Genomic DNA, 22,139 nt, shown 5'->3' with positions numbered 1-22,139 from the left:
AATAATGGCAACATATGTACAAATATGCTTGATACAGTTGATGTATGGGTTGTTATAAGAGGTGTAAGAGCCCCTAATAAAATAATTTTTTAATAAAAAATTTTTTTAAAAAATTAAGAAAGCGAGCCTGCGTGAATTCCTAAGTGTGGGAATTCCAGGCAGTGTAAACAATGTAAAGTAATGACAATTTCTGGAATTTGTGAGAAATTGCCGAGTGCAAGGCATGGGGAGCCCCCCTGGGGCTGGGGCACCTTCTGGGTTGGTCTCTCAAACTAACCAAACTCACTGCCATTGAGTCAGTGCCGACTCATAGTGACCCTTTAGGACAGGGTAGAATTGCCCGTGCGGGTTTCTGAGATCACCCAGGTTTCTCCTCCCAGAGGCTGGTGGTTTTGAACTGCTGACCTTGTTTGGGAGCCCAACACGTAACCACTACACCACCAAGGGCATTCTGGATTGGTCTTTAGAGTAGTCCAATTCCTGGAAGAGTGAATTCCACCTGGGCAAGCTGGCTCAAAAGGCAGAATCTTTGTCCTTGCGCTCAGCAACTATCACGGCTGGGACGAGGCCCCACCCTCCACAGTTTGAGCATTCTGATGGGGCATCATTTCTTCCTTTACACCTACCGCGTTGACTCTATTTCCAAGCTCACTCATTCTCTGAGAGACCAGTGGGACTGCTTCAGAGCTGTGGACAAGTCACTCGGTCTCTGTAACCATCAGAGTCCCCATTTCTGAAATGGGGATATTGGATTGGAGCCCAGCAGTGAGGCTTTCAGCTTTTAAGAGCTTGTGATCTGGGTTTTGGACAATGCACATGGACATGGCATTCGACATTGGAAGTCAGAGGAAAATGTACTGGTGTGTGGTCCAGCTTTCTCTGCCTTCCTTGACTGGCCCCTACATAAGCAGCCCAGGAACTATCTGGACTATTTAATGATTGGCAGTGTTTGACAAAACAGACGAATAGCCCTAATGCTCCTGGAATGTATAGCAGATATACAGCACGGTGCTCTTCAATTATGTGCTTCAGAGCCTAACTCTTATAACAACTGTGTGTCGACAACCACTTCATTCCCCCACAAAATGTATGTGTAATAGTGGAGGAGTTGATAGAGTATTTAATAAGCAATGTGACTAGTATATATTTATACATATATTATTTTTGTGAATGTGAATTAGAACATAATATTCCTGTTTACTCTGCCTCATCTTCTGTGGGTAAGCAGGAGCCCTGTGGTCCACATGGTCAGCAGTTCAAAACCACCAGCAGCTCTAGGGGAGAAAGACTGGGCTTTCTACTCACGTAAATAGTTAGTCTCAGGAAGCCACGTTGGGTGGGGGGGGGGTGTCACTAGGAGCCAGCATTGACTCAATGGCAGTGAGTTGGTTTATTGGAAATTCAAGTCACATACAACCAGCAAGCTGGAAAGCCTTGGCAAGCCTGGCCTTCGGTGATCTGGCTTGGTGGCATTGCTGCCCATGAAGCAGACGGATCCCCATCAACTGGGAGGTACACCGCTGGTTTCTGCTCTCTCATCTCCCCAGGGCTGGCTTTCTCAGTATTGGTACTGTTACTCCTTCAGGAGGGAAGGGGGCTGTCCTGTTCTCCGCAGCATGTTTTGCAGCATCCCTAAGCGAGTGGGACCCCTGCCTCTCTCACTTGTGATGATGAGAACTGTCTCCAGACCTTGCCAAATTCCCAGGGTAGGCACAATCACCCCTCTTGTTTGGGGACCATTTCAGGAGGAGAAAGTCGCCCACACAGGTGGTTCTGCTATCAGATCACAGGTTCTCGCGAGGATTACGGTGTCGGCATTTTTCAGCAAAGGTGATTATTCATCTGAGAAATAGACATATCTCGTGAACAAGACTTAAGGGAGGTGATCACACTCCCCATTGCTTCACGCATGGCGGCGGCAAAGCCTGTGTGCATCTAACCATGCACATGACAGTGTCCGAGATGTCACATTGTGTGCGATGAGTGACCAAGCTTCCTCAACAATGAGGCCTCCTGTGGACAGAAAGAATCTCTAGCTGGCTGCTTTTCCAAACTAGGAGACGCTACTTATGGTGGAGCATAAGATAAAAATGAAAACCATAAAGCGTCACAACCATACAACCGACATTAAAAATTAGTTACAACTGTAGCGCATTTCTTTGTCCCTACGCAACTGCTGTGTCGCTTGTTAATTGTCACCGAGCCGGTTGTGTGCGCACACTGCAGGTGTAGAGTGGCTTCAAATCTGCACGTTGCGGAAGCACGTTGCCAGACGAGTCTTCTAAAGCCTCACCTTCAGCCAAGTGCGTCCCTGCTTGCGCCACCCAGGGACTCCCGACAGACACCTGGAAGCAGTGTATGGAAACTTTTCAGTGACGCCATCAGTCATAGAAGGCGGGATTCCTGTCATGGAACACTTTGGTCCATTCTGAATGCTTCCACTTGCACATTCAAAGGAATTGTATATATCGGTGTTTTAGAACTACAGTCTTGGTGTATTTGAAGGCATATCCATCATAATCGACTTGAAAGGCTAATGTAAATACTGGGGAAAAAGAGGTAAACGTGGTGGTAACGTTTGAAATAAATGAGGATGCTAACCACTTATTTGGATCTTAATGACCAAAGATTTAGCCAATGTGTAAATATAAAAAGGTCAATATGTACCTGATTAATGTTGACAAAGTCAAAATATAAATGTATATATTGTGCATCTAAATTGGAATTGTATATATTTTAAAGAAGAGGTTTGTTCATATAGGATGTATCAATCTGTGTTAAGATATGATTCTGATTAACTGAATTTTGCCTTTTCAGTCCTTCAAAAATATAGAAAAGGACGTATGCATGTTTATACATCCAGCTGCACAATCCACTGGATTTTGGGGGACAAGAACCAAATTGGGGTCATAACATCAATCAAACTCATCCCAGACTAAAGTATGCGACTCAAACAGAAATGTATTATTTAATTTTAAGTTATTTAATTATACACCTCTCATTACTGAATATCATTAAAATTGTTTTAAAAATAAAGTGATTCAGTCTGGGTTTTGATTCTTATTATATATAAATATACGTGCATATACATATACATGTATATGCATATACATGTTCAGGGGGGCTTCACAAAGGTAGTGCAAAAACTTCATTATCCCATGACCCTGTAGCCACACACGCACCCTATCTTATGAATCCACTTTGCAACCAAGCAGCACAATGGAAGAAGCCGGAAGATGTGACCAGCCTAAGGAGCTAATCTCTTGCATTCAGCCATGACCACAAGGATGATAAACTGCCAATGAAGCTTAGAGGCTTGGCGGAAAGTTCTGCTACTCAGTGTGGTCTACAGAGGCCAGGCTGCATTATCAGGGAGTTGTTACCAAAAGGCAGATCTCAAGTGCACCCTGAATCCAAACCAGAAGTTTAACAGGATTTCCAAGTGACTCCGATCACATTAAAGTTTGAGAAGGGCAACGCAGCTCTTGAGTGGGATCGAGAGAAAAATGAGAAGTAAACAGGCATGAATGTGAAATCATAGGTACATTTTTGTTTTTCTTAGTAAGCCAAACCCAAGCCAACCCTACTTCCATTGAGCGATTCTGACTCACAGCAACCCTCTACAGGGGCTCCGAGGTGTTGTAAATCTTTCTGGGAGCAAGACAGCCTCATCTTTGTCCCACAGGGCAGCTAGTGGTTGTGAACCACTGATTTTGTGGTTAGTGGTCCACTGCTTACCTGACAGTGCCACCGGGGCTCCTCTTAACAAGCAGAGGGGATTAAGGGTGAGACCTCTTGAATATGCTGACAATATGCCAGCGCTAGAGAGAAAGCACTCTACAGAGGCGGAGAGCTTAGCGCCGTGAACAATCGCCTTCCACGCACACACCAGGTGATCGGGCACCTGCCTTCCCGCCCATCACCATTACGAGGGATCGTTTCAAAAGGCAGCTTACTGGACAAGCACCACCGCACGTGGGGTTACCTGTGTGATTATGCCTTTGACTTCAGACCAGGCTGAAGCAGTAGGTTTCCCAGGCCCGCCTTGTCGGGAAATGCTGGACTCGTTGCTATAGGAAAGCCATCAGTTTGCCGTGCAGATCATTGGAAAATGGCTTCCTATTTACTCACTTAGAAAAACCAACTTGTTTTATCCTAAATCCTATTTACCCTAAATCACTGAAAATTATTTTTAAAACTCAGATAAAAATTGAAGATTGGAAATCATCTTTTACAAACATAATTTTCAAAAAGCCTAATTTTCATGTAAGGACCATCTGATATAATTCACTTTAAAGAAAAAGTTATTAAGTTGAACTGTTTGGTTCTACACAAAATGAAAGTCTCAAAACTAAATCTCAAAGAATCTTTTTTTTTTTGTTTTTTTGTTTACTTTTTATTTATTTATTTTAAACATTTTATTAGGGGGATCTCAAAGAATCTTAAGGCCTACCACAGCCCTTACTATAGCTCTCCCTCTACCGCCCTCTGCTGCATTATTTTCATAACTACATCCCACGAACCCTTAATGCCTAAGAACCCATTGCTACTGAGTTGATGGACTCATGGGGACCCTATATGGTGGGGTTTCCCAGGCTGTACGTCTTTAGGGGAGCAGGTAGCGTCAACTTTTGCCCCAGGACCAGCTATTTGGTGGGCAGTATGGCTCCTAGGACTCTTCTTCCTAAGAGGAGAAATCTTCACTTCATTGGATTCTCAGTAACTATGCAGGTGTTGTGGTAGGGGAGGGGGGAAGGCAGTGCAGGAGAAAGGTGCACCACTCATTCTTTTGGGTGGATCCATAAGCACTGTAAATGCACAACATGCCGACCCCACCGCCCAAGCAAGAAACCAAACCCACTGCCATTGAGTTGATGGCACAATGATCCTTTTGAGGCAAAGTAACATTGCATCTTTAGGGTTTTGAGACTGCATACTTATGAGAGCATGCAGCCTCATCTTCCAAGCATAGAGCAACTGGTGGATTTGAACTGCCAACCTTGCAGTTAGCAGCCTAATTAGCTTCGACCACAGGGTGACCAGGGCTCCTTACACAACATGTGTTTAATTCAGGACACAATACCTAGCAAACAGCACAAATACCCATGCATTTGTGTATACCATGCGCTTGCACGCTGGCCTAGGCACTGTGGGGAACACAGAGCCTAGGTCTCCAGCTTCATCCTGGTCTAGTCTATGCACTAATTGGAAGTTCTATGACAGAATATCAAGCCAAGAAAAGGCGACAGTAGCCTTTGGGTGAAGCACTGGACTCTTGATGGAAGGTCGGCTGCCCTGCCAGAGATAGATGAGGCCTCAGAAAATCTCTAAAGTTCACGAGGGGCTGGAGCCAACTGGGTGATGGTGGGTTCAGTTCTAATAACCAGGGAGCCTGTTGCGAAATAAAATGAACAGCCATAGGGTCACTATGAGTCCGTATCGACTGGATGGCAGGGAGTTTTGAGTTTGAATGGGACTACCAGAAAGAAGAGTATTCCAAATAAAGGGCTAGGTAAAGGCCTTACACATGACCTTAGCCTAAGATCTTTGCCTGGCCCTCTTTCCTGTCCCAGCAAAGCAATGAGCTCAGAGTAAGAGAGAAAGAGGGGCAAACTGGGCGCCATCGTGTCAGGTCTACCTGCCCATGGGAGTGACTTTGAAGCTCTGTGATGTGATTAGCTATGGGAAGGCTCTGCCCAGGAAAGGAATAGGGACAGGGGAGAGGATCAGTAGCAAGGAAGCCCTGCAGTAGTTCAAGGGGAAATATACATTCCATATAGTCCACAAGTAACACGACACTCAAGGGAGCAGTGGGGGAGAAACAGCAGAAGAGCACCTTGGAAAAGTTGGACATTTGGGACATCTTTACTCTCCAACTCTTTAGATTAGTCTGTTAAAGGAAATCCTTACCACAGCATCCCTCTGACCCTGATCTTGGAAGCCGGCTACTGGAAGAACCTAAAGAATAGCATTTGCAAAGGAAGAGAACAAAAGTAGCCTTCAACCGATTGGCTGGAAAATTTCAAGGGCACTTTGCAGCTCTTGGGTAAGTTCCCTCCTGAAGTAGAAAATCCAGCTCCCTTGTGCTAGGAGTATTTTGAACGGGTAGTAAAATGAGCACCATTGCATCTTCTTTGCATGAAAGTAACAGCAGGTGGCCAACAAGTTAAAGAGTTGGTGGATATTTTTGTTATTTGAACATGACATTTAAAGTCACGGTATGTTTTCAATGAGTTGTAAGACATAATAATTTAAAAGTGAGTCTTTGCATCTTGGTCTCAGATCTCTGAATGAAGCGACTGAAGAATCAGAAATTGGACTCCGGCCTAGACCTTGAGTTACTCTCTCCCTCTCCTGCCCCAGCCCTCATCCATTCCCTTGAACTACATTTATCTTTTTATACTTTAATACCTTTTTCCTTTTCAATTGGTTGTGGACCAAATTTTAAACATCCACACCACTGGGACATAAAACCAAATTGTAGCTAATTTACCTGCATGCAAAATTATATCCTAAATTTTAGACTGACTGATGCAAAACTAAAGCTAACAAAACACTATTAAATATTTGTGGTGAGAGTACAGATTGGGAAATATCAGAAATGCCCATATTACAAAATACTTTCAGTATTGCCACGTGGGGGTTAGGGGTGGGGAGACAGACAAAAGTAAATATGAAAAATACTGCTTTTAGCTTTCCTTCGATTACATGTTTATTAGGCTTCAGTTCACAGGTTAAATATGTATGTTCTGAGAAACAGATATGGATACTCTCTGGTACTGGACTGTCATTCATTCCAGGTCTGCCAACGTTCATATTATACATCGCTGATCACAGGGTCCTCCCTGGGGTGAGAAGAGGGAAAGGTGGAGGGCGGCTTTCTCTGAGAGAGCTGCAGCCGGTGAAGGCCATGTGTCTGCATGGGCCGGGTGACAATCGGAACTTAGTGCCCAACCAAAGTACTCTTCTTCTCATTGAAATTATCCCCTTTCCATCTTTGGAGCCCTTCCTAGTTCTTAGACGAAGGGGCTTCAAAATGGTCATGGAATAAAATGAAATGAAAAGGTAAATGGAATTGCCCCCCAGACTTTCTGAAGGCCCCTCCCTGCAGCCCTCAGCTGACACACTGACTTGGATCACTTTATCCCCCCTCATTTTTGTCTTACCGGTGACAAGTAAGATATTGTACATCAGTACAGGAAACTGTTGAGAAGAAAATTAAAAATGGGGCAACAGCCTACCAAATTAAAAATTCGGGGCTCTAAAACTAGATGCATTTTAATCACTGGTGGCCCAAAAGCATTCTTTGTTTCCTTTCCAAGAGGAGGATGACTCTCCGTACATTTCCTGAAAGAGAGGAGAGTGGCGTCCATTCAGAACAGAGCACTGGAAAGATGCAAACGCGTTTGAGCACATCAGCCAGGTGACTATCACACGAGTTAATCTGCTCCTCTTTTAACAACCCCGAGAACACTTGTATGAGCACTGGGAGTAGAAATAAGAACAAACACATTCCCTACACGTAAGGGTGCCAATTTAGCAGGAGAAACAGAGAGCGGCATGAAGTTACACGAGGTGGCAAGGTGCAGCATCAAACCCAAACCAGACCCTCTGCCGTGGAGTTGACTGTGACTCGGAGCGACACTACCAGACAAACGCACAAAGGATAACTGCCCCCCTTTGAATGCTGAAGCCCCCAGGGTAGGGGATAAATGATTCATTACATCTGGGGCCATGGCAGGAGGCAGATGCATAGGTCTCTGGGTTGTAAACACCTTTTCGTTCCAAACACACCCAGTATTTCCCGTATAAAGATGCTTTTCCAAACACGTAAGGTTTCTTGCCATTAGCTGTTCAAATACGCAGCGACCTGCAGAGGATTTGAACAGGACTGAGCTGCCCTCTAGAGACCTGCTTTATAAAGCACAGTCTGGGTCCTGCTTGCCTGCCCACCCTCCTCCCTCGACCACAGAGGATCTCAAAGCACAGGCTGGGATCAGAGCCAGACTTGAATTTAGATAACTGGAGGGAAAGAGAGGAGGAACCTAGCACTTGCTCTTCTAGCTCTCTAGTCAGTTTCTATTTCTGTCGGAAATAGGAAGACAAGCACGAAGCCCATCGTCCTCAAGACCCCTGCACCTCGTCGCCACCCCCAATCCTCTACAGGCCGTAAAAAGCCCGTCCTTACAGCATCAAGAGGAGGGCATCCCAACTCTACCCTTCCCTTATTTTCTGAGGCCACGCTTCAGCTATGGGGTCACCATGGATCAGAATTTACTTGACAGTAGTGAGGTTGAGAGGCCCTTCTAGACTCTCTCAGCTATCTCTTGGGCCCCAGTTCATTCTGAAATACTTTCCTACCTATTCCTCTCTAGAGTCAGCACTGCGATCTATCAAAATTATGACATCCTTCCTCAGAGAGCAAAAATCATGAGAATCTATCCCCATAAAGATTTAGAGCCGATACAGGGTTACGATGAGTCTAAATCGATTCACTGACAGCGGGTTTGGTTTTTGAGAAGGAGTTAGTTAAATTAGTCCTGTTAGCCATAATTCCTCATGTGATACACTGTAATTCTGGGCTCTTTGCCTATGGTTAGAATCCTATTTTGAAATAAATTGTTACAGGAGTAAGGTGGGGTTAAGTCAAGGATGGCAATACTTCATCTTAGATACTTTGAACATGCTGTCAGGAGAGACCAGTCCCTGGAGAAGGACATCATGCTTGGTAAAGGGCAGGGGCAGGAACAAGAGGCAGGCCCTCAATGAGATGGACTGGCACAGTGGCTGCTAAATTGGGCTCAGGCATCGGAACACTTGTGAGCACAGTGCGGGAGTGTGCAGTGCTGCATCTGCTGTGCACAGGGCTGCGGGGAGTTGGTTCGGACTTCATGGCACCCAACGACAAACCCTGACTTAGCAGAGGGTGTGACCCAACTCACACTGTTTCCTTGGGGGCATCTTTAAGAATACACTACTTAGAGGGTGTCGCTTAATGCACCATCTTTTGTTTCCCTTGGGGGTAGGGTCAGCTTAACGACAAAGACCACACCTCCATCAAAGCCATTCCTTTGGCGGAGAAGAGCCACCTGAGAAATCCCAGGGTCACTGGAGGTGCACATCAAAGATCTGTCAGAAATGGAGGCAGCTCACGGGACCAGATGCACCCAGAGCCGGGACACGGAGACTCAAGACGATGCGGTCCCTTCTCCTCATCTGGCCTGAGACTATGGGGCTGGGAGACAGCACTTCCGCCGGGCTGCCTTTCTAGCCCACGGAGGCAGAAGCCAAGGGACCGCAGGCTAAGAGGCGGAGGGCGGAAGAGACTCTTGATTGCTGGCTGAGGAGAGGGGGTGCTGTGGACCACTGACTGTCTCCCACCACGTGGCTGAGAATCTGAGGGTCAAAGAGAGATCTGGTTGCTGGCTGAGGAGAGGTGTTTCTGTGGACCAGTGATTGTATCCTCACTCTTCACTGATCTTCACGTGTGGTAACCTATTCACGTCCTTAATCAATCCCCTCACTCTGTGAGGCTACCGCTAATGGGGTGATTCTGATGCACCGCTACCCTACACAGGGATCCCGAGGCTCTGGAAATCTTTAGGGGAGCACACAGCCTCATCTTTCTCCGGAGGAGCAGCTGGTGGGTTTGAAGGGTCAGCACCGCTGCTAGCAGTCCAGCGTTTACTTGAGCACTACCATGGCGCATAAGAAAACCAAACTCGCCGCCGTCAAGTCCATGCCGACTCACGGCGACCCTGTAGGACAGGGCACAACGGCCCCTGTGAGGTTGAGATTGCAACTCTTTGCCAGAGTAGAAAGCCCTGTCTTTCTCCACGGCCCCTACAGTCATGCGTTAGAAAGCCCTGTCTTTCTCCACAGCCCCTACAGTCACCCGTTATGTCCCCTCTGTGGAAGAGAGACTAAAACGCGAAGAAGGAGAGGAGGGGTCCAGCCAGGCCAGAGCGGGACTCTTAATTCTGACCTCTCAATGCGGCTTCCTCTGCGGCATGCACTATTTGTAGTGTTGGTGTCCCATGCTTAACAGACATGATACAGAAGAGCAGACTTAAAAGCCCACTTCACAGATAAAACAAGTTTCCATACAGTTGGAAGGAACACAACCACCCACTACAAGTACTTTTACCCTCCAGCCTTTCTCTGTGTGCCCCTGAGAAAACACATGTCCACGTCGTGAGACCTGTGTTCCACTTACCTTTTTCCAAATAGGAACCTTGGCTTTTAAAGCATCGATGGCGTAGCTCACAGCTTCCAGGGATGCCGCCCTGTGCGCTGAGGACACAGCAATGATTATGCTGGCTTCTGACACCGGCACCAAGCTTGAACAAGATGAAGAACAGAATCTGCCGTCAACTCCGAGTCTACGTGCCCAAGAATCTGCAAGACATCCGGGACTAAACTAACAGTGGGCACTCCAGCTGTGTAACATTGCAATTCTGCCTTATTGGAAGATCCGGGTTAGTAATTCCTCCCCGGGCCTTTCAGAACGGCGCTGCGAAGCGTGGTTAATGTGCGAGCATCCGTCCACGAGTGCACTTTGACTGGCCCCAGGAAGAAGAGGAGCATGCGCAGAATCAAGCAACATCTGGTTCCAACACATAAGGCCCAGGGCCCAGGAGGTACTGCCTAGAAATACAAAGTTGCAGCAGGCTGAGCGCCGTGCAGGGTTTACAATATGAAAATCGTTCCAAATCCAAAGCAATGGGTTTGATAAGATTAATTCCGAGTAAAACAAATGGCTATTGATAAAACTATCGCTATTGAAAAAGAAAGAAAAGAAGGGCAGACAAAACAGGAGAGCTGCAGTTTCAATTCCTAGATTTTTTTCTTAGCATCCCACACGCCGCTCTTCTTGGTGGTGGGATTGGCAGATGAATGTCACGACCTTCAGAGGCGCTTACGCCCAACAGGAACCTCTGGCTGTCCGTCATCTAAACTGAGTCCAGCCCAGCAGACGGTTGTGAAAAGGCTTCAAGGACTTGCCTGCACACGAGCACGGGGATGTAGGCCCAGGGGCTGACCCTTTCAGAAGTGCACTGTGTTCCTGTGACCGCCCCACAGGCCCACGGCACCTGCTCTGTGAAAGCGCGGCCGAGGAGCCCTGCCCCCTGCAGAAACTGCCCGCTCACCTTCTCTCGGGTACCAGAGCTTCGGTGAAAAGACTGCACAGTCGGGATGTACCCAGGGGAAAACGTACCCGAGCCTGTGGAACACCGCTATGTGGCGGACTGGCCATTTCTGCCGGATGTCTGCACAGATTGTCCTGACTTCCTTCTCTGCCATAGGCAGGTAGGCTTCATATTCTAAGCTGACGACCCTTTTCCCTTCAAAGTGATTTCTTGTGGTTCCTAAGAGAAAAGAGAAAGCCCACACACATACAAACCATTCAAAGGAGGCTTCTTCCTGCAACAAAAATAGAAAGTCCACAGAATCCAGAAGGAATCTTTAGGAAGAGTAAAAGGGCAAACAGTTCCTTAGAGGGTCCTTTAGAGTTTTCTAAGACATAAACTTCATTACTAAAGCCACAGGTAACTGATCCACGAGTAGTTATGGATTAAGCCAGCTTATTGAAACAATTCCTATGATAAGCCATGACATATTCCTCTGCTAACAAATAATGCTGGTTATTGAAAAAGAAAACCCTTGTGCTCCCAGGATTATCATCGGGCACATTTCTCCCATGGATAGTTGGAAGGGATAGGTCTCGCTCTGAACAATGACTTTTATCTTACTTCTTTATGCCCTGTCAATTTCATATGGATTCATTGAAGATTATGAAAACAATGATAAGAAGTTCTGGCTACCACACGAGTCTTCTTGGTGTGTTGCTCTTACAATCAGATGAACAAGAATATTAAGGCTGACTATGGCAACCTCTAGCTCATTTCTATTGTCCTGTGCAGACAGTGTAATGCTGTGAACATTACAACTCACCGACAAAGAGGGAGATGGCACCACAGGAGGGAGAAGCCACCAACTGTGACACTTCATCAATGGAAAGCCTCTTGGCAGTGAATTCTATGGTATCTTCAGCTTTCTCTTCAATTTCATTCGCAGCTTTCCTAGAAACAAGATATTAGCAAACATTACCATTGGTAACTAAATGCTATCCAATCAATGCTGACTCATAGTAACCCGACAGGACAGTACTGCCCCTGTGGGTTTCCGACACTAACTGTTTGCAGGAGTAGAAAGCCTCTTTCTCCTGCTGAGCAACTGTGGGTTTCAAACTGCTGACTTTGTGGGAAGCCCAATGCATAACCTATACTACCAGGGATCCTTGATTAACACTAGTATTAAAGGCAAAACACCCAATTTATGGACTATTTTTCCATTAACATTTTTTTCTACATCAGATGGGGGAGGATTTGAATGATAAAAGCAAGCATGTGTAAAATTTTAGTAAAGCTCAATGTATTTATAAATGTTCCTAATGAACTAGGTGTGACAGGAAAGAAAAAATCCTTTAACATGATCGTCTTCCAGTGCAGTCCAGCTCATACACCAACTTACTCCAGATTCTGCAATGGCTGCGGAGATCGGCCACCACGGTTCAGTTTAGCTACTGCCACCTTCATGTCTGAGCACATCACCTTGAACCACATCTATCTACCAAGCCCCGCATCTATACGACTCTCTTTTCCTTCAGTCAGAGAAACCGGAGTTGTTACGCCAAGCTAGGCAATGGCTACGCTACAGGATTTGGGTTCACTGCACAAACCGCGTCGTCAACTGCATAACTGAAGAAATGATTCACCTATTCACCAGGTGTTGGGCACCGTCCTAGCCCAGCTATGTTCTCGATTCCTGCATCGAATACTTAGCACCACTCACTCGGGGCCAGAGATTCATGGACGGATACAGATTTTGAAAAGAGAAATATGAACTCCCTGACCTCGGGGTCTTTGAACTCTTAATAAAAGAAAGTTCCCCAAATCCAAATGCACATGCATTCCATGCCTCAGGTCTCCGTTCAAACTACTTTCTTCTACCTAAAATTCTCTCTTGCTTCCCAACCCAACTCTGCAATATCTGGGTGTCCACATACTGAGCAATCTGCTTTGTAATATTTAGTCTTAACCTTTGTGGGTATTGACAAGGGTCTCCAAAGAAGAGGAAAAGAAACAAATGAGTGAAAATATTTTATATATTTATATATATATAATCTTATTCCTTTCTTTAGAGAAACCAATGTTTTGCCATTAAATATAATATTTACTATTGATTCCAGAATGAAAAATAAACTCCGAATAAAATGTTTTCTTCCATCCCTAATTTGGCATGAGTGTTCATGAGAATTGATGGTTACTTTTTATATTAGGTAATCTTCACTTGGCCATACGCCTTATTCTGTCTGTACAATTAACATGTTCTCTCTACACAGTACCAAATGCTTTTGTAAATCAGCCTACTCAAATCTGGACTGAGTTGCTTGGAAAGTTGATGAGCCATAGAGTCGCCTGCAACATAACAATAATAACACAGGTGGGAAATGCTAAACTTTCTTTTTATGCATGGCAGTCTTTGGATTCAAGAGCTGTGTAATTTTTCTAAGTTTCCCTGAATTCAGGAAGGCGAATCGTCTTGGAGCACCATTTGTTTGTCACTTGGTGGCACTGCGGTGGCTGCTGTGTCGCTGTGAAACTGTGAGTTAGGTCACTGCTCTTTTCAAAAGGCAGCAGGGTCACCTAAAGAGAAGAGGCTTCAGCAAAACTTCCAGATAAGAACAAACCAAGAAGAAACCATTGTCTCCCAACTTCAGGGGAAGTAGCCGCTTCCTTACACATAACACGGAAACACTGTCAGATACTGAAGGCCTGAGGCTTGGAAGCAGCACGTTGTCAGAGATGGTGCCAGAGGAGGGACGCCTGGGGTCAGAAGGCACTCGTGATGTGTCGGAGGAGGAGCCGCTTTCTCACAGTCGTGAACTTGGTGATGTGAATAGAGTAAAGCCTGTGGGAGGGAAGCCGTCATCTGCTGATGTGGCACAACTGAAAATGCGAAGAAACAGTTGCAAAAATCTACCGAACTCAGAATTTGGAATGCATGAGGTATGAATCTAGAAAAATTGGAAGCCATCAAAAATTAAATGGAATGCAAAGGTTGATATCATAAATGTTAGCGAGCTAAAATGGACTGGTATTGGCCACATTGAATAAAATAATTATATGGTTTTCTAATCCAGAATAACACAATCAAGACAAACGGTGTCTCATTCATTGTCATAAAGGACACAGCAAAATCAATCATGAAGGGTGATGCTGTCTGTGATATCCAAATCCACAGAAAGCAATCAGCACAAGCATTAGTCAAATGCGTGCACCAACCACGAATGATGAAGAAACGGAAGTGTCCTACCAATGTGTTCACTCTGAAATTGATCAAGCATGCGCTCAAGACATTTTGATAATTATGGTTGATTGGAATTCCAAAGTTGGAAACAAAAAAAGGAAGGAATAGTAGTTAGAAAATCTGTTCATGGTGATAGAAATGAAGCTGGACATTGCATGACAGAATTTTGTAAGACCAAAGACTTGCAAGACCAAGTTCATTTGTTTTTAGCAAATACCTTTTCACCAGCACGAAAAGCAACCACACACATGGACTTCTCCAGATGGAATGCACAGAAATCACACTGACTGTATTTGCGGGAAGACAGGATGGAGAAGCTAAAACCAGGTGAGTAGAACATCAATCGCTCCTATGTAAGTTCTGCTTAAAGCTCAAGAAAATTAAAACAAGCCCACAAGAGCCAAATAAGATCTTGAGTACATCCCACCTGAATTTTTGAGACCAGCTCAAGAACATATTTGTGCCATTGAACACAAGTGGCAAATACACCTAATGATGTATAAAGGACCTCAATAATATCATTCATGAGGAAAGTAAAACATCATTAAAAACACAAGAAAGAAAAGATCAAAGTTAGAAGAGACCCTGAAACTTTCTCTTAAGCATAGACAAATGGAAAAAATAATGAAGTCAAACAGCTCAACAGAAAATTTCAAAGAGCAACTCAAGAAAACAAGGTCAAATATTATCATGAAATGTGCAAAGGCCTAGAGTTAGAAAACAAAAACCAGAAGAGCACGCTTAGAATATCTTAAACTGAAAGAACTCAAGAAAAATTCCAAGCCTCAAGTAGCAATATTGAAAGAGTCTCTGGGCAAAAGAGTGAATGATGGGGGGAGCTTCAAAAGAAGATGGAAAGAAAAGAGTCACTGTATCAAAAAGAAATGGTCAACATTCCATTTCAGGAGGTAGCGTATGTGCAAGAACCAATGGTACTGAAGGAAGAAGTTGAAGTGGCACTGAAGTCATTAGCCAAAACAAGACTCCAGGAATTGGTGGAAGACCAATTGAAATGTTGCAACAAGCTGATGTAGCACTGGAAGCACATACTCACTTGTCTATGCCAAGAGATTTGGAAGACAGCTATTTGGCCAACTGATTGAAAAAGATCCATATTTGTACCCATTCCAAAGAAAAGTGACCCACGAGAATGTTAAAACTATGGGACAATATCACATCAAATAAAATATTGCTGGAGATCATCCCAAAATGGGTGCAGCAGTACACTGACAGGATGCTGCCAGAAGTTCAGGCCGAATTCTGAGGAGAATTTAGAACAAGAGAAACCATTCCTGATGTCAGATGGATCTTGGCTAAAAGCTGAGAATACCAGAAAGATGTTTACTTCTGTTTTATTTACTATGCTAAGGCATTGGACACTTTGGATCAAAACAAAGTGGGTAATCTTGAGAAGAATGGGAATTTTAGAACCCTTCATTGTACTCACTCAAAAACTGAACATGGATAAAGAGGCACCTGTGTGAACAGAACAAGGGAATACGGCATGTTCTAGAACCAGGAAAGGTGCATCAGGGTTAGATACTCTCACCACACTTATTCAATCTGTACGTAGAGTAAATCATATATTCATAACCTGGGATATGCAGATGACATAACTTTGCTTGCTGAAAGTGAGGAGCACTTAAAGCACTTGCTGATGAAGATCAAGGATTGCAATCTTCAGTATGAAGATTTACAACTCAATGTAAAGAAGACCAAAATCCTCACAACTGGATCAATAGGTGACATGATAAATGGAGAAAGATTGAAGTTGTCAAGGATTTCTTCTTGCTTGGATCCACAATGAATGATCATGAAAACAGTAGTCAAGGGATCAAATGATGTATTGATTCGGTAAATCTGCTACACAAGACATCATTAGGGTGTTGAAAAGCAGGGATATTATCTTGCGGACTAAGGTGTACCTGACCCAATCCATGGTATTTCCAATGGCTTCATATGCATGTGAAAGTTGGACCCTGAATAAGGAAGACCAAAGAACAATTGATACATTTGAAGTGTGGTGCTGCCGAAGAATATTGGAAGTGCCATGGAATGCCAAAAGACCACAGGAGTTGTGTTGGAAGAAGTAAGGCCTGAGTGCTTATTTTCTTCTTTTAGAGATCATTTTATTGGGGGCTCTTACAACAGGTCACACATCAACTGTATCAAGCATATTTGTATTTATGTTGCCATCATAATTTTCTAAACATATACTTTCTATTTGAGCTCTTAGTATGAGCTCCTCTTTTTTCCCTCCCTCCCCCCACTCCCACCCTTGTGAGCCACTAATAAATGATAAATTATTATTGTTTTCCTATCTTATGCCAGCCACTGTCTCCCTTCACCACGTTTCTGTTGTTCATCCCCCTCAAGTGGGGGGGAGGGGTCATGCGTCAATCACTGCATTCAGTTCTCATTTCCTGCTCTTCTTTCCCCTACCCTCCTGGTATCGCTACTCCCATTCCTTTTCCTGAGGGGGTTATCTAACCTGGATTCCACGTGTAGTGAGCTCTTATCTGTACCAGTGTACATGTTCCAGTCTAGCCAGAACTGAAAGGCAGGACTGGGGTCATGATAGTGGAGGGTGAGGAATCCTCAGAGAACCCGAGGAATATTGTGTGTTTCATCTGTGCTATACTGCACCCTGGTTGACTCATCCCTTCCTTGTGACCCTTCTATGAGGGGTTGTCCTATAGCCTACAGAGAGTTTTGGGTCTCTGCTTAACACCCACATTCTCAACAATATGGTTTTTGTTTTGTTCTGTTTTGGGCCTTCTCATGCCGGTTACCTGATCCCATTGACACCTCAAGATCGTACCTGAGCACTCTTAGGAGGCACGGACAGTGAGGGCTAATCTTACATACTTTGGTCATGTCAGGAAACATCAGTACCTAGAGAAGGCCATCGTGTGTGGTAGAGGGACAGCAAAAACGGACGGCCCTTGAGGAGATAGAATGATACAGCAGCTGCAACACTGGGTTCAAGAATAGGAACCACTGTGCGGAGGGGACAGGATTGGGCGCTATTTCATTCTCTGGAACACAGGGTCAATATGGATTGGGACCGCCTCACTGGCACCTAACACAAACAGCAGCAGTCTTGGAAGAAGTGCAGCCAGAATGCTTCTTAGAGGCAAGGATGGTGAAACTTCATGTCACATACTTTGGACATGTTATCAGGAGAGACTAGTCCCCGGAGAAGGACATCATGCTTGTTAAAGTAGCAGGGCAGCCAAAAAAAAAAAAGGGAAACCTTCAACAAGACGGATTGATACAGAGGCTACAATGATTGACGCCAACCTAAGAACAACTGTGAGGACAGTACGGGACCAGGTGTGTTTTGTTCTGCTGTATCTGAGTCAGAACAGACATTGTGAAAAGCACATATTGCTGCTGATGTCAGTTCTTATCAAGGCAATTCCAACTCGTGGTTAGCCCAAGTGTGCAGAGTGCTGTGAGTACCATGATTATCATGTGTCCACAGCTACTAGGTAGATGCATGACAGAATTAGATTCTCTCCCAGTTTAGCAGGCTCTAAGTCTGATTTTAGGTTGTCTGCTCCAGGAGAAGTATTTCTTTCTCTGTTAGCTATGAAGGAAGGTTCTCATTTTAATTTAGCATCTGTGGGTCTAGGATTCCATGGAGATCTTTGTTGGTCTGGGCATCAGCCTTCCCCTGGGTTCAGGAGGTTCCCAGCACAGGGGCCTTGAGGTCAATGGATGCACTCCACTCCTGGCTCTTCTTTATTAGTGGTACTGGGTCCCTCTGATCTCTGCTAACTTATTTACGCTCTTTTATATTTCAAAAGAGATTGGCTCAAGGTAAAAATTAATCTTGAATATTGCATCCTGCTTCATCGGCTTAACTGTCAATAATCTCGCCTCACTAGTATCACAGACATTAGGATTTACAACACATAAAATGATGATTTCAGATCATCAGATGGAGAATAATTTTATCATACCTAGAATCATGGCCTACCCAAGTTGACACATACTGTTGTGGGGCACAAGTCAATCTGTAACTGTGACCTTTTAGAAGCAAATCGTCAAGGGTGGCACCTAGAAACTCCAGAAGAGCACATGGAGAATCCAACCACCTCAGTTCACATGCGGTCACTGCCATCATCACCTGTACGATCATATGCAAGTGTTCTAACTTACCTGCATTTCTATTGTTCCATCTACTCCAGAGCCCAGCACTGCTGCTAGCATGCCACAAACCAAAAAATTCACTGCTACCCAGTCAATTTTGACTCATAGTGGCCTATCAGGGTCTCAAGATGTAACTTTTTAAGGAAATAGAAAGCCCTGTCTCCCTCGTGCGGAGCAGCAAGGAGTAGGTCTCAACAAACTATATGAAATGAACATATTAACCTGATATTAAATTGTTTACAGTAGCGCTGATGTACAGAGGGCAGGTAGGTACCATGAACATTACCAAAACAGAGTGATCGTCCCAAAAGGGTTGGTACAGACAGATTTAAACAGCACAGTCACAGCAAACTAGTTACCAGCGATCCTCCTCCTCCACCACAGTGATCCAGAAAAGGAAACTTCACTTACTCAAGTGGCTCAAAGGCGCTACCCTCCACTAATGGGGGGGATAATGGCAATTTCTTCTCCGGGCTGAAGCAGGAGGACTTGATCTCCAAGCTCGACATATTGTTGGCGAATAGCAAATATCACTTGGTTTCTGATATCTGCCAATCTGAAGGGGGAAACAAGAATCGATACTATGTGACATCTCACCTGTCTTCATGTGACATGAAGGATAGCAGCTGTGTTTTCATCTGGGAGGACCATCTGCAAATTTACCAACTTTGCATATTCTATCGTGGAAGGACAGCTCCACGAGAGAACACATTCAACTGCTAAAGACATTGTATTGGATGACGAGCATCCTCTGGGTGAAAGGACAGAGGTAAAGTAGAATGGAGGCTGTATCGTGCTAAATTGATTATCAATCCAGGCACTTTATGAGCAACTTAAAAGATAAAAAATAAAGATGGAGTGTGTTTTCCTTTTGCGCAAGCATTGTGGAGTTATCTTTCACATCGATGTAGTATTCCCAGTTTAAGCATCTACATAAATTTAATTGATGCTACTAATATTCTTTGAACATGTCCAAAAAAATCATTTTTATATTTCAATCAAAAAAGGTTCTTAGGTAGCAATTGTGACATTAAAATGACAGACTTTTAAGAATCAAGGGGAAAAAGTCCAATACTGCAAAAATCTCAGCAGCATCTTTCATGGTCTATCTTTGATTTTAGAAAGTATAGAGATTTCTATTCTGAATCTTCTTAACAGTTGGCAAGATCAACAGTGTTTTAAAGCACACGTTTAACACAATCCATAATAATTCCATTTAAGCTTATTACAAACTCTGATTCTACCTTGTCTGAGTTTTGTGAATTATAAAAGCAGATGTCATCATGTCCCCCTGAGAATCTATCAGCTCACTGTGCTTTTTGAGCACGGTAAGTTTAGTTGTCTTTAATGAACTGTACATTTCCATATACTAGAATTTCAATTTTCAGCTGTAGATCAGAAAAAATGCAACTAATAGCCTCTTTTCACATTAACAATGGATATCAAAATCAATCGTTTTTATCCTTAGGCAATTTGCACATTCTATAAAACATTAAAAGATGTCAATCATATGCCCTCCACAAAATTTTCCATACCCAGGATGTCGACTTTCTATAGTGTACCACAGCTGCAGTGCTTTGATTTGTTGTGGCACATACATAGACTCTGAACGCACGCCTGCTATTTCTGCACTTTGGGCAAAATACAGCACTTCAACCTGCAAGAAAGAGGCAAGAACATGCTTTTAGATGAAGCACTCATCATCGTTTTCTGAGCACCCCAGCTAAGAAGGTGTCTTGTTTTCCAAATATACTCTCTCTACAAAATACACTAAACTGTGTGAAAGAAAATTAAAATGAACATTTGCAGTGTGTTGGAGGTCCGTGATGAGTGATTCGGACTTGTCAGGACCCTATAGGATGGAGCAGAACTGCCTCAAAGGGTTTCCAAGGCCGTCGACAGTTTAGAGAAGCAAAAGGCCTCCTTTCTCACGAGGGGTGGGGTGGGGGTGGGGCACCAGGACGCTTTTTATAAACACTTCACACCCGGATTATTTAAAACCATGAGCCGGTGATTAAATCCAGAGATGAATGACAAATAAAAGAGATGACGAAAGCTTGTCAAATGACCTTTGATTGCAGTCTCCTTTACACTAACCCCCTCCCCCCCCATTGTTATGCAACATACAAGAAGGCAGGCATTTACAAAAGCAGGTGGCTTTGAAATACAGGAAAAACTGGTACTTCGTAGAGCAAACCTCAATCGTCTACTCGGAACCTAAGAGAGCTGACCCAGTAAAACACCCACTCGGGGACAATGATTTTCCACGAACTAAGCAGAGTGCGCACATAAGGGTTTGCAAATGCAGACGGGAACGTTGTCGCGGTTTCACCAGGGCGCCGACGACCCTTAATGCAGCGCACTTCTTTTTCACTGAAAACGTAGCCATCAGAATGCGCCAGATGAGAACCGGGGCGCAAAGGTCAGAGACTCCTGTAAAGCCAACACGGTTGCCGTGAACAGGACACTCTATTGGGCTGACTTCACCTTTCCCGGGGCGACGCGAGCAAAGTCCCCGGGGCCGGGGTGGACCGCGGCCTGGGGCGGGGACCGCGGCCTGGGGCGGGGGCAGGACGAGGACCAGGTCCCGGTGAGCCGGCGATCTCGTATTCGGACGGCCGGGACTGGCACTGCCCGGCGGGCTCCGCACCCTTACCTGGCACCACGGAACCATCCCGCTCGAACCGGGGCCCGGAATCCGGGCGGTGGAGCGGAGGAGCCGGGCCCCCTTCGGTACGCAGGCGCATCTGCCGGCGGCTTCCGTCCGCACTGAGCATGCGCGCGGGTAGCCCCGCCCCGTCGGTCGGCTCACAGCCGCTTGGCTCCCCGGAGTGCTTGCCGATCACTTGCAGACGGGACACTTGGACCGCTGTGAGCTAGAGATGTCACCCGGATGCAGACCTTATGCCCGGGAAGGAGATCTCGATATAAGAGAACAGCCGCTGGACTCACCTGGTCACTCCCCACCTGCGCTAGGAAACCAGCACTCCAAACAGAAGGGACGCAATGAGTGGTTAAGTGCTGGGCTGTTCCTGGCGTAGTGGCTCAGCATCCCGCCCCTTAAGAATTACAGCAATTTAACCGGCATAATTTTACTCAGCCACAGGGTCGCACGACCGAGTGGACTTGGCTCTACTGGCGTTAACACCCAGACTGAAGTTTCTTCACTCACGCCCTGATGCTTCCCTTGATCCTTTTCATCGGCTCTGCCATCCGGTAGATTAAACCCAGCATCATGGAGTTATTTCGACTCACAGTATCCTTACCTAGGATTTTCATGGCCAGAAATCTTTATAGAAGCAGACAGTTTCATCGTTCTCCCCAGGAGCAGCACGTGGGTTAAAGTCTCCAACCTGGTGTTTAGCAGTTGGGTGCTTACCGACAGTGCCACCAGGGCCGGTATATTAGGATTCCTTAGAGGTTTATCAGAACTTTGGCCTTATTAGGACATTCAGCTGTATCAGATTTACACTTTGTCCTTTACTAATATCCAATGATTTGCCTGTAAAAGAAAACAAATATTTTTTTCACTGCCATCAAGTCAATGTTGGCTCATAGTGACCCTATAGGACAGGGTAGAACTGCCTCGTGGAGTTTCTGAGACTGTA

At 44.9% G+C, this 22,139-nt stretch overlaps 1 protein-coding gene across 1 annotated transcript; it reads right to left on the bottom strand.

The window, feature by feature from the left end:
- Nucleotides 1-6,694: 6,694 nt before the first annotated feature.
- On the bottom strand, nt 6,695-20,159 carry MOCS2 (molybdenum cofactor synthesis 2). The gene is made up of 6 exons (XM_004703622.2): nt 20,067-20,159; nt 18,943-19,087; nt 11,956-12,083; nt 11,219-11,369; nt 10,217-10,340; nt 6,695-7,347 (listed from the first exon to the last, which is right to left on the bottom strand). The coding sequence occupies exons 2-6, from the start codon at nt 19,038-19,040 to the stop codon at nt 7,279-7,281; spliced, it is 570 nt and encodes a 189-aa protein (XP_004703679.1). The 5' UTR covers nt 19,041-19,087; nt 20,067-20,159; the 3' UTR covers nt 6,695-7,278.
- Between the last annotated feature and the right edge of the window lie 1,980 nt (nt 20,160-22,139).

The sequence above is a fragment of the Echinops telfairi genome, unplaced genomic scaffold (assembly GCF_000313985.2).
Source record: "Echinops telfairi isolate 266 unplaced genomic scaffold, ASM31398v2 ScPeMD7_7469;HRSCAF=8507_1, whole genome shotgun sequence".
Lineage (NCBI taxonomy): Eukaryota > Metazoa > Chordata > Mammalia > Afrosoricida > Tenrecidae > Echinops > Echinops telfairi.
The sequence above is the reverse complement of the archived record's forward strand: the minus strand, read 5'-3'. Positions and strand labels throughout refer to the sequence as shown.